At 45.1% G+C, this 13,515-nt stretch overlaps 1 protein-coding gene across 1 annotated transcript; it reads left to right on the top strand.

Moving 5' to 3' along the window:
• The first annotated feature begins 10,796 nt into the window (after window positions 1-10,796).
• LOC125536615 (calcium-dependent protein kinase 2) lies at window positions 10,797-13,233 on the top strand. The gene is made up of 5 exons (XM_048699858.2): window positions 10,797-11,869; window positions 11,977-12,092; window positions 12,178-12,345; window positions 12,429-12,656; window positions 12,749-13,233. The coding sequence occupies exons 1-5, from the start codon at window positions 10,924-10,926 to the stop codon at window positions 12,842-12,844; spliced, it is 1,554 nt and encodes a 517-aa protein (XP_048555815.1). The 5' UTR covers window positions 10,797-10,923; the 3' UTR covers window positions 12,845-13,233.
• Window positions 13,234-13,515: the final 282 nt, after the last annotated feature.

The following is a 13,515-nucleotide window of genomic DNA, read 5'->3' as shown; positions in this document are numbered from 1 at the left end:
AGGTGCGGTACACAGCATAGCATACTGTAGAGCCTACGTCTTAAGCATAGGGGACGACCTTCGTCCTTTCTCTCTATTTTGCCGTGGTCGAGATTTAAGTCTTAACTTCATACCTTACAACTCAGGCAAGAACACCTTCCTTGACTGATCCATCTTGAACACCTTCAAGATCATGTCAAGGTATGTGCTCATTTGAAAGTTCCATTAAGCGTTTTGATCTATCCTTATAGATCTTGATGCTCAATGCTCAAGTAGCTTAATCCAGGCTTTCCATTGAAAAACACTTTTCAAATAGCCCTATATGCTTTCCAGAAATTCTACGTCATTTCTGATCAACAATATGTCAACAACATATACTCATCAGAAATTCTATAGTGCTCCCACTCACTTCTTTGGAAATAAAAGTTTCTCATAAACTTTGTATAAACCCAAAATCTTTGATCATCATCAAAGCATACATTCCAACTCCGAGATGCTTACTCCAATCCTTAGAAGGATTGCTGGAGCTTTGCATACTTATTAGCATCTTTCAGGATTGACAAAACCTTCCGGTTGTATCACATACAACCTTTCCTCAAAAAAAAAACGTCGAGGAAACAATGTTTTGACATCCTATCTGCAAGATTTCATAAATAATGCAGTAATCGCTAATATAATTCCAACCGACTCTTAGCATCGCTACGAGTGAGAAAGTCTCATCGTAGTCAACTCCTTGAACTTGTCGGAAAACATCTTAACGACAAGTCGAGCTTTCTTAATGGTGACATTTACCATCATTGTCCGTCTTCCTTTTAAAATCCATCTGCACTCAACAGCCTTACGACCATCGAGCTGTTCTTCCAAAGTCTACACTTTGTTTTCATACATGGATCCTATCTCGGATTTTATGGCCTCGAGCCATTTATCGAAATCCGAGCCCACCATCGCTTCTCCATGGCTCGTAGGTTCATTGTTGTCTAGCAACATGACTTCCAAGACAGGATTACGTACCACTCTGAAGTAGTATGCATCCTTGTCGTCCTACGAGGTTTGGGAGTGACTTGATCTGAAGTTTCATGATCACTATCATAAGCTTCCACTTCAATTGGTGTAGGTGCCACAGGAACAACTTCCTGTGCCCTGCCACACACTAGTTGAAGAGACGGTTCAATAACCTCATCAAGTCTCCACCATCCTCCCACTCAATTCTTTCGAGAGAAACTTTTCCTCGAGAAAGGACCCGATTCTAGAAACAATCCCTTATTGCTTTCGGATCTGAGACAGGAGGTATACCGATGCATTTATCCGCTTTGGGTTCGAGCTTATCAGCCTAAAACTTTTTCACATAAGCGTCGCAGCCCCAAACTTTTAAGAAATGACAGCTTAGGTTTCTCTAAACCATAGTTCATACGGTGTCATATCATCGGAATTACGTGGTGCCCTATTTAAAGTGAATGTGGTTGTCTCTAATGCCTAACCCATAAACTATCGTGGTAATTCGATAAGAGACATCATGGTATGCATCATATCCAATAGGGTGCAGTTATATGTTCGGACATCACACTACGGTGTTCCAGGCTGTATTAGTTGTGAAACAATTTCCACAATGTCTTAGTTCTGTGCCAAACTCGTAATTCAGATATTCATCTCTATGATCATATCATAGATATTTTATCCTCTTGTCACGACGATCTTTCAACTTCACCCTGAAATTACTTGAACCTTTCAATAATTCAGACTCGTGATTCATCAAGTAAATATACTCAACATCTACTCAAGTCATCTGTGAAGTAATAACATAACGATATCCACTACACGCCTTAGCACTCATTGGACTGCACACATCAAAATGTATTACTTCCAACAAGTTGCTTTCTAGTTCCATTTTACTGAAAACGAGGCTTTCAGTCATCTTGCCCATGTGGTATGATTTGCATGTCTCAAGTGATTCAAAATCAAGTGAGTCCAAACGATCCATCTGTATAGAGTTTCTTCATGCATATCTACCAACAAACATGGTTCGCATGTCTTAATCCTTTCAAAAATGAGTGAGTCCAAAGATCCATCAACATGGAGCTTCTTCATGCGTTTTATATCGATATGACTTACGTGGCAGTGCCACAAGTAGGTGGTACTATCATTACTATCTTTTGGCATGAACATGTGTATCACTACGATCGAGATTCAATAAACCATTCATTTTAGGTGTAAGACCATTGAAGGTATTATTCAAATAAACAGAGTAACCATTACTCTCTCCTTAAATGAATAACCGTATTGCGATAAACATAATCCAATCATGTCTATGCTCAACGCAAACACCAATCTTGATGGCAGAGGGAGCGTACGATATTTGATCAACCATGGAAATACTTCCAACACATATCGTCATCTCACCTTTTGGCTAGTCTCCGTTTATTCCGTAGCTTTTATTTCGAGTTACTAACACTTAGCAACCGAACCGGTATCTAATACCCTGGTGCTACTAGGAGTACTAGTAAAGTACACATTAACATAATGTATATCCAATATACTTCTATCGACAGCCTTCTCATCTACCAAGTATCTAGGGTAATTTTGCTCCAGTGGCTGTTCCCCTTATTACAGAAGCACTTAGTCTCGGGTTTGGGTTCAACCTTGGGTTTCTTCACTAGAGCAGCAGCTGAATTACCGTTTCATGAAGTATCCCTTCTTGCCCTTGCCCTTCTTGAAACTAGTGGTTTCACCAACCATCAACAATTGATGCTCCTTCTTGATTTCTACTTTTGTGGTGTCAAACATCGCGAATATCTCAAGGATCATCATATATATCCCTGATATATTATAGTTCAACACGAAGCTCTAGCAGCTTGGTGGTAATGACTTCGGAGAAACATCACTATCTCATCTGGAAGATCAACTCCCACTCGATTCAAGCGATTGTTGTACTCAGACAATCTGAGCACAATCTCAACAATTGAGCTTTTCTCCCTTAGTTTGCAGGCTAAGAAAATCATCGGAGGTCTCATACCTCTTGACGTGGGCACGAGCCTGAAATCCCAATTTCAGCCCTCAAAACATCTCATATGTTTTGCGACGTTTCAAAACCGTCTTTGGTGCCTCAACTCTAAACCGTTTAACTGAACTATCACGTAGTTATCAAAACGTGTATGTCAGATGTTCGCAACATCCACAGACGATGTTTGAGGTTCAGCACACTGAGCGGTGCATTAAGGACATAAGCCTTCTATGAAGCAATGAGGACAATCCTCAGTTTACGGACCTAGTCCGCATAATTGCTACTATCAACTTTCAACTAAATTTTCTCTAGGAACATATCTAAACAGTAGAACAGAAGCGCGAGCTACGACATAATTTGCGAAGACCTTTTGACTATGTTCAGGATAATTAAGTTCATCTTACGAACTCCCACTCAGATAGACATCCCTCTAGTCATCTAAGTGATTACATGATCCGAGTCAACTAGGCCGTGTCCGATCATCACGTGAGACGGACTAGTCATCATCGGTGAACATCTTCATGTTGATCGTATCTACCATACGACTCATGCTCGACCTTTTGGTCTCTGTGTTCCGAGGCCATGTCTGTACATGCTAGGCTCGTCAAGTTAACTCTAAGTGTTTTGCATGTGTAAAACTGTCTTACACCCGTTGTATGTGAATGTAAGGATCTATCACACCCGATCATCACGTGGTGCTTCGAAACGACGAACTTTAGCAACGGTGCACAGTTAGGGGAGAACACTTCTTGAAATTTTAATGAGGGATCATCTTATTTACTACCGTCGTTCTAAGTAAACAAGATGTATAAACATGATAAACATCACATGCAATCAAATAATAGTGACATGATATGGCCAATATCATATAGCTCCTTTGATCTCCATCTTGGGGCTCCATGATCATCTTGTCACCGGCATGACACCATGATCTCCATCATCATGATCTCCATCATCGTGTCTCCATGAAGTTGCCTCGCCAACTATTACTTCTACTACTACAGCTAACGGTTAGCAATAAAGTAAAGTAACTACATGACGTTTAAGTTGACACGCAGGTCATAAATAAATAAAGAAAACTCCTATGGCTCCTGCCGGTTGTCATACTCATCGACATGCAAGTCGTGATTCCTATTACAAGAACATGATCATCTCATACATCACATATATCATTCATCACATCCTTTGGCCATATCACATCACATAGCATACCCTGCAAAAACAAGTTAGACGTCCTCTAATTGTTGTTTGCATGTTTTACGTGGCTGCTTGGGTTTCTAGCAAGAACGTTTCTTACCTACGCAAAGACCACAACGTGATATGCCAATTGCTATTTACCCTTCATAAGGACCCTTTTCATCGAATCCGATCCGACTAAAGTGGGAGAGACAGACACCCGCTAGCCACCTTATGCAACTAGTGCATGTTTGTCGGTGGAACCGGTCTCACGTAAGCATACGTGTAAGGTTGGTCCGGGCCGCTTCATCCCACGATGCCGCCGAATCAAGATAATACTAGTAACGGCAAGCATATTGAACAAAATCAACACCCACAACTACTTTGTGTTCTACTCGTGCATAGAATCTACGCAATAGACCTAGCTCATGATGCCACTGTTGGAGAACGTAGCAGAAATTCAAAATTTTCCTACGTGTCACCAAGATCTATCTATGGAGTCATCTAGCAACGAGGGAGGAGTGGATCTACATACCCTTGTAGATCGCGCGCGGAAGCGTTCAAGAGAACGGGGTTGATGGAGTCGTACTCGTCGTGATCCAAATCACCGATGATCCTAGCGCCGAACGGACGGCATCTCCGCGTTCAACACACGTATGGAGCAGCGACGTCTCCTCCTTCTTGATCCAGCAAGGGGGGAGGAGAGGTTGATGGAGATCCAACAACACGACGGCGTGGTGGTGGAAGTAGCGGGATTCCAACAGGGCTTCGCTAAGCGCTGCGGGAGGAGGGAGATGTGTCACGGGAGGGAGAGGGAGGCGCCAGGCCTTAGATTGAGTTACCATCTCTTCCCCCCACTATAGATAGGGCCAAGGGAGAGGGGGATGGCGCAGCCTTGCCCCTTCCTCCAAGGAAGGGTGCGGCCAAGGGGGGGAGGAGTCCATCCTCCCCAAGGCACCTCGGAGGTGCCTTCCCCCTTTAGGACTCTCCCCTTTTCTCTTCTCTTGGCGCATGGGCCTCTTGGGGCTGGTGCCCTTGGCCCATATAGGCCAAGGCACACCCCCTACAGCCCATGTGGCCCCCCGGGGCAGGTGGCCCCACCCGGTGGACCCCCGGGACCCTTCCGGTGGTCCCGGTACAATACCGGTGACCCCGAAACTTGCCCCGATGGCCGAAATAGCACTTCCTATATATAATTCTTTACCTCCGGACCATTCCGGAACTCCTCGTGACGTCCGGGATCTCATCCGGGACTCCGAACAACTTTCGGGTTACCGCATACTAATATCTCTATAACCCTAGCGTCACCGAACCTTAAGTGTGTAGACCCTACGGGTTCGGGAGACATGCAGACATGACCGATATGACTCTCCGGTCAATAACCAACAGCGGGATCTGGATACCCATGTTGGCTCCCACATGTTCCACGATGATCTCATCGGATGAACCACGATGTCAAGGACTTAATCAATCCCGTATACAATTCCCTTTGTCTAGCGGTACGATACTTGCCCGAGATTCGATCGTCGGTATCCCGATACCTTGTTCAATCTCGTTACCGGCAAGTCTCTTTACTCGTTCCGTAACACATCATCCCGTGATCAACTCCTTGATCACATTGTGCACATTATGATGATGTCCTACCGAGTGGGCCCAGAGATACCTCTCCGTCACACGGAGTGACAAATCCCAGTCTCGATTCGTGCCAACCCAACAGACACTTTCGGAGATACCTGTAGTGTACCTTTATAGCCACCCAGTTACGTTGTGACGTTTGGCACACCCAAAGCACTCCTACGGTATCCGGGAGTTGCACAATCTCATGGTCTAAGGAAATGACACTTGACATTAGAAAAGCTTTAGCATACGAACTACACGATCTTTGAGCTAAGCTTAGGATTGGGTCTTGTCCATCACATCATTCTCCTAATGATGTGATCCCGTTATCAACGACATCCAATGTCCATGGTCAGGAAACCGTAACCATCTATTGATCAACGAGCTAGTCAACTAGAGGCTTACTAGGGACATGGTGTTGTCTATGTATCCACACATGTATCTGAGTTTCCTATCAATACAATTATAGAATGGATAATAAACGATTATCATGAACAAGGAAATATAATAATAACTATTTATTATTGCCTCTAGGGCATATTTCCAACACACACACGGGGAGACTACAAAAAAACATTGGGGTATTTTGGGTGCTCCTGCGAGTCCAGCAGATTCATGTGTAGGTGGCGGCGAAAAAGGGCATGAATTGGGTGGAGAGCAGGGGGTGAAAGACGAGATTTGGGGATTTTACCACGGAAACGGTGTGGCCTTAGTTTTTGGTGGTCCTGGTGTGCCGAAGTCTTATGTGGTTCGTGCCGGGACTCCCGCAAAGCCCCCCTGATTTGGTTATGGTTTGTGGGAAGGTGGCTGTTCGGACTGCTCTGCAGACCAATGGGGTTGCTGTGGATGGCTTGCGGGTCCGGACAGCTGCGTCCAGACGGATACAGGCGGTCTGGGGGTCGGTGTTAGAGACGCCCTTAATCCTTTCTTATATATATAGGTGCTCCCCCTCCCTGAGATAAAGGGTCATGTGTTTCGGCCTGCACATTCGTTACCTTTGTCTACACACTTATTACTCCCTCTATACCAGTGCATTAGGTACATTAGAAGGTGCAACATGACTTAGGTGGCTACATATTGGACGAGGTTGAGAAACTTGACCCGAAATCGTTCCAATCATAGCGCTAATTTCTTCCTTCCACTCCCGGACTTAATGTCCTGATTTAATCCCATACATTGACATGCAACTCTATGCCCAATCACAGTATATGCCATAGGCATGTAGTGGTCCAGCCTTTAATTACCTAGCATGCACATCGGTTACCGATGGAGAAGGGAGATAAACTAGGATCACTAATTGCTATTTGCGCCTAAGAGTTTTGAGAACTACTGGTTTTCGTAATGTGCCTAATGTATTGGTACAGAGGGAGTACTTTTGATTAGGATAAGTATAAGAAGGGGCTATAAACTAACCCGCTTATGTAGCTTCTTTGTCTATGTGAGGGAGATGGGTGGAAAAGAAAGAGAGGAGTGGGCACTAATGCAGTAGTACACCTCTACACGTGCTCCTAATAAACTATAATAAACTTGAAGAAAAAGAAGGTAGAAAAAAGAATAGTGCAATAGTCAACCTCATTATATGATCAAGGGTTAAATGCATGGAACCATCACTTTCGTGTCACGGTTAGCGAAAACCACCACTTTACAATCCGTGGCATTTCACACCAAACCGAAAAATTGACAGTGGCAAAAAACACCGATGGGAAATGCTAAGTGCTTTGCTGACGTCACTAATTGATTGGGCCCACCTGTCAGGCTGAGTTGGCAAAAAAATTGACACATGGAAAAAAAGTGTGACATCTTCTTCCTCTTCCTCTCTCTGGGAATTTTTTTCCTCTCCCTCACTTGCCTCTTTATAGAAAAAAAATCCTAATTTTGGCATTAGCCCATGGAAAATTTCTAAAATTTCCTTCTTATCAAAGAAGAGAATCCCCAAATTTCTCATCTTACCAAAGAGCAAAACCCTAAATTTGAAATCCTTTTTTCGAAGAACAGAAGTCCTAAATTCTCCATGTGCCCATGATGAATCCGTAAGTTTGTCATGTTCCCACTACAAAATCCCCCAAAGTCACCATCTTTTCTTAGGAAGAAACTTTCCTAAATTTATATTGTGCAGTTTCATTGCAGGTAGCATGGTACTTTTTATTATTTTAGACCATGACAATTTTATTAGTTAGACTTTGTGCAATTTAACTATAGGCAACATGGCATTCTTATTAGTTAGACTATGGAAATTTTATAAATCATGCCATGGTAGTTTTGTTGTATGTAGTATGGTAATTTCATTTTTTACCATGGCAATCTTAATATGTAGACCATGGCAACTTTATAAATCAGACCATGGTATCTTTATTATATGTAACATGCCACTTTTATTATTTTGAGTATTAAGATTTTATTATTTATAACATGGCAATTTTATTAATTAGACATTAGTAGTTTTATTGTAAGTACCATGACATTTTACTTTCTAGATCATGGTAGTTTATTTTGTTGGTTGCATGACACTTTTTATTAATTAGACCATAACAATTTTATTAATTACTTTAGTAGTTTTATTATAGGTAACATGCCAAATATATTAGTTAGACCATGGTAATTTTATAAATCAAAACCAAGGTAGTTTTCTATAGGTAGCATGACAATTTCATTATTTAGTCCATGGAAATTTTTTAATTAGACCATGGCAAAAAAATTAATTAGACCATGGTGTTTTTTTGTAGGTAGCATGGCAAATTAAGTATACACACCATGGAAAATTAGAGTTTTTTACATGAATATTTTCATAATTTTTTTGCCATTACTTTTCTTGAAACCCTTTTTTTTGATATATCTACTATCTGATGACAACTACAAATATTTGTCAAAATTTGCCATGTCTACAAAAAAAGTTTCATCTTAATTTCGTTGTGACTATTTACCAAAAAAAGTCTGTCCATTTTTTTTTACTTTCTACGACCATGGCAAGTTATGTATTCAAACTTGTTTGGACTATGGCAATTGCAACTGGACCTTGTCTAGTTACATCCATGAGAAATTTTAGGTACTCACTATTTTCTAGACCCAGACCATGACAAATATTTTACATTACATTGCCAAGAAGTGTATTTCAACATCATGGCATATTATGAACTTAATGTAGTATAACTTTTTCCTACAAGCATGCCATTTTTAATTACTTATCACACACTTGTGTTTTCTAAAATATGTGGTAGATTTATTCACTAGAGCATGACAATTTTTCTTTCAATCTTTTTTCCCATCATTTTTATGAAACAATGGCGAATTAGGACATTCCCTTTTGTGTATAAACATCATTGCTACCTTTTATCTGTATAAGATATTTAAATCTAAGACATGCCAAACTTTTGTATGAACATATCCCCACTAACAAATCGTTTTGCATTATCAAGCCATTGCAAACTTAATTTTGAAGGCATTTTTATCCGGTCCATTTTAATATGATGGCATTTTATTATAAATGTCATGGCATTTTGTTTTTTTCTGAGCTATTCAAAGAAAGGTCCAAATAACATTTTTTAGGCTTAGTAATAGTACTGGTAAACTTGCTTTTCTGGCTTAACTGGGCACCTTAGGAGAACATCGTACAGAGAGGGAGGCGGTTCGCCCTGTGGGTTTGGTTCCAGCGAACATAAACGTTCGTTCCATCGAACCCTCAAGGGGGCCGAATTGTTCGCTTGAAAAAAAGTTCCTAATTCCTACGACTTGGGATAGACAGAAAGTTGAGTCGGTCTTCATGCCAATGGATGCACGTGTAATCCTTGGAATTCCCCTATGCACGACGAACATTGAGGACTTTTGGAGTAGGAGCCATGAGAAGAACGATTTTTTCCGTTAAGTCCCCATACCGTATGCTAGTTGCTACGTGACAGAGGAGAGAGGCTTGGCTGGAAAATAGAGCCGGGTTCTCTACTGTTGCCACTGAAGACGAATCCTGGGAAAGCCTATGGAAAGTGCATGTCCCAGCCAAGGTTCGAATTTTTCTTTGGAGACAGTCCGAACATTCTATACCGACTAATGACATTAGAGCACATCGGCATATGACAGACTCGGATTCCCATGGGATGTGCGGTTCACCCAACTCATGGAGGCACTCCCTTCTGGAATGCACGATGTTTAGGTGCACATAGGCCTTGGTGAATGAGGATTTAGCGCAAAACCTGGTGACAACTACACAACCTAATGCAAAACAGTGGCTATTTACCCTCATGGAATTATTATCACATGGTATATTCGTCAAGCTTTTCTGTCACTCTTTGGGCGATATGGGCAGCGCGGCGCAAGGCCATTCAAGAGGGTATTTTTGAGAGCCCCCAATCCATCCATTGTTTCATTAGTAGGTTCATTGAGGAGCTGGACTTGATCACATAAAATAGTCGTTCCTCCCCTCAAGGCCAGACTACTATTTCGAATGCTAGCAATCAGCGCCCTAGAGCTCCGCCGACGGGTCATGCAAAAATACTGTTGTTGCCGGATGCCACAAGGGAGTAGGGGGGACGGCCGCAGCTGTTTGCAGAGATGAAAATGGTACATACTTAGGTAGCTCAGCTCTTGTCATTGGAGATGAAAATGGTACATACTTAGGTAGCTTAGCTTGCAGGGAGGCCCTAGCCCTTGCACAAAATCTCAACTTACATCATTTTGTGGTAGCTTCGGATGCAAAGGAGGTAGTCAGAGCCATCCTCAAAGACGGACGTCGCAATTATCAGCGAAATCAAACTTCAAACTTCTTCTTTTACTTGTAAATTTATTTTTTCTAGAACGCCACGTTTTGTTTGGCCAATCCCATGATCAAATTTGTATCTCACATTATATGGATTTTGGTGAATAATAAACTTGGTTTACCCCCAAAAAATTATATAACATACGAAGTATGCAAAGTTTCCAAAGGTGACGACATTTGATCCAAGTGGATATAAGCATACGGAAGCGTCCGTTATTTTTCTGTCCTGGGCAAAAAGGCAAAAACCGAAGCCGACGCACGAAGCCGTTGCCTTCCCGCCATTCCCTCCCCGCCTCCCTTTTAGCGGCGCCCCCCAAATTCCTCGGCGCACGCGCCCAATGCCTACCTGGGAACCATCCCCAAGTTCCCGGCACGTTCCGCTCGCCGGCGAGCACCCCCCGCGCCGGCAATGGCCATGTGCTGCCGGTGGTTCCGGAAGTCCCATCCCGCGGCCTCTGGCTCGTCCCGCCCCGACGGCGGGAGCTCCGGCGGGCCGTCCTCCGCGTCGCCCTCCACCGCGCCGCAGCACGTCAAGCCCCCCGCCCCGATCGGCCCCGTCCTCGGCCGGCCCATGGAGGACGTCAAGAGCATCTACAACGTCGGCAAGGAGCTCGGGCGCGGGCAGTTCGGCGTCACGTCGCTGTGCACGCAGAAGGCGACGGGCCAGAAGCTGGCGTGCAAGACCATCAGCAAGCGGAAGCTGTCCACCAAGGAGGACGTGGAGGACGTCCGGCGGGAGGTGCAGATCATGTACCACCTGGCGGGCCAGCCCGGGGTGGTGGAGCTCAAGGGCGCCTACGAGGACAAGCACGCGGTGCACCTGGTCATGGAGCTCTGCGCCGGCGGCGAGCTCTTCGACCGGATCATCGCCAAGGGCCACTACACGGAGCGCGCCGCCGCGGCGCTCGTCCGCACCATCATGGGGATCATCCACACCTGCCACACCATGGGCGTCATCCACCGCGACCTCAAGCCCGAGAACTTCCTCCTCCTCAGCAAAGAAGAGAACGCGCCGCTCAAGGCCACCGACTTCGGCCTCTCCGTCTTCTTCAAGGAAGGAGAGGTGTTCAGGGACATCGTCGGCAGCGCCTACTACATCGCGCCGGAGGTGCTGAAGCGGAACTACGGGCCCCAGGCCGACATCTGGAGCGTCGGCGTCATGCTCTACATCCTGCTCTGCGGCGTCCCGCCCTTCTGGGCGCAGTCGGAGCACGGCATCTTCAACTCCATCCTGAGAGGGCAGGTGGACTTCAACAGCGACCCGTGGCCGCGCATCTCCGGCGGCGCCAAGGACCTGGTCAGGAAGATGCTCACCTCCGACCCCAGGAGGAGGATTTCCGCGCACGACGTCCTCAGTAAGCGTGTCATCATTTCTGAATTTCAGCAATGCTCTGCATCTGCAACTCTGCAAGTTGCATCCATACATACATGGTTGCAATATTTCTTTTCCTTTGCTGTTCAGACCATCCATGGATAAAAGAGGACGGCGAGGCGCCCGACACGCTGATCGACAACGCCGTCCTGGGCAGGCTCAAGCAGTTCACAGCTATGAACCAGTTCAAGAAGGCGGCGCTAAGGGTGCTTACTTACTTTGTGATCCTTTTTCAGTCAAGCCAGTTGAGCAAGTCCGAATTCTGAAAGCTCAAGGAATGGTGCTTGGCAGGTGATCGCGGGGTGCTTGTCGGAGGAGGAGATCAGGGGGCTGAAGGAGATGTTCAAGAGCATGGACTCGGACAACAGCGGCACCATCACCGTGGACGAGCTGCGGAAGGGGCTGGCCAAGAAGGGCACCAAGCTCAGCGAAGCGGAGGTCCAGCAGCTGATGGAGGCCGTAAGAAGAGCTCGCGAGATCGATTTACAGATTGGCACCTTGGATTGCCGCTTAATAATTAATTAGGCAATGGGTGGTCGCAGGCGGACGCGGACGGGAACGGCATGATCGACTACGACGAGTTCATCACGGCGACGATGCACATGAACAGGATGGACCGGGAGGAGCACCTCTACACCGCCTTCCAGTACTTCGACAAGGACAACAGCGGGTACATCACGATCGAGGAGCTGGAGCAGGCCCTCAAGGAGAAAGGCCTGATGGACGGCCGGGACATCAAGGACATCATATCGGAGGTCGACGCCGACCACGTAAGTTGACTCGCGACGCTTCTCGCCTGCTGCTGCTTCTGCTCTCTTCATGCCGTGACAATGTTGGAAGATGCCTGGCTGATCGTTTGCAGGACGGGCGGATCAACTACACGGAGTTCGTGGCGATGATGAGGAAGGGGGCCCCGGAGGCGGCCAACCCCAAGAAGCGCCGCGACGTCATGCTGTAGCGAGCCGAGCCGCCTCCATCAGGCAGGGAGAACCAACAAGGATTTCAGGATGGCTATGCCGTAGCACGTCCTTGCAGTTGCAAACAAGGACCGGCCGTTTGGCCTGGGCCACTTAAATTATCGATCGTGGTAGGTTAGGCACGCAGCACTGCAGCAGGCGCAAACAAGAATATATGCAGGGCAGGGGAGGAACAGCACCAACGTATACGCATGCTTTGGAAGAGAAAACTAGGATGTGCAGATCAGCCAGGAGCGCTGAAATAGTATAGGTTTTCAAATTGACTAGCACAGTTGCCATGGGAACCATCTTTAGTGTATTTTACAAATGTAAATCATGTACTTTTATCTTATACTCCCCTTCGTAAACTAATATAAAAGCGTTTATATCACTATTTTAATTATCTAAACGCTCTTATATTTGTTTACAGAGAAAGCAGTCGTACATAATGCTTTTCTGCGTATTTACCCCATTTATTGCAAAGTACATGGTGTTTAGACATGGTGTATACACGTGGACACATACCAAACTACTCCGCGATCTGATCATCCGCTAGATCAATTGTCCATGATACCCATTTTGTGCATGTTTATGCAAATAATCTCATATGCATGCTCATATCCTTCTCACAAAAAGAGTATAGGATTGCGCTGGGATTCTTGGTTGCGTATAA

The sequence above is a fragment of the Triticum urartu genome, chromosome 1A, assembly GCF_056163025.1.
Source record: "Triticum urartu cultivar PI428250 chromosome 1A, HENAU_Tu73, whole genome shotgun sequence".
NCBI classification, from domain to species: domain Eukaryota; kingdom Viridiplantae; phylum Streptophyta; class Magnoliopsida; order Poales; family Poaceae; genus Triticum; species Triticum urartu.
The sequence above is the reverse complement of the archived record's forward strand: the minus strand, read 5'-3'. Positions and strand labels throughout refer to the sequence as shown.

Bases quoted from the DNA above. Each gene is read 5' to 3' on its own strand.
- LOC125536615 (XM_048699858.2), top strand. From the start codon at position 10,924: ATGGCCATGTGCTGCCGGTGGTTCCGGAAGTCCCATCCCGCGGCCTCT. The intron at 11,870-11,976 runs GTAAGCGTGTCA...TTTGCTGTTCAG, and splicing joins TTCCGCGCACGACGTCCTCA to ACCATCCATGGATAAAAGAG. The intron at 12,093-12,177 runs GTGCTTACTTAC...GGTGCTTGGCAG, and splicing joins TCAAGAAGGCGGCGCTAAGG to GTGATCGCGGGGTGCTTGTC.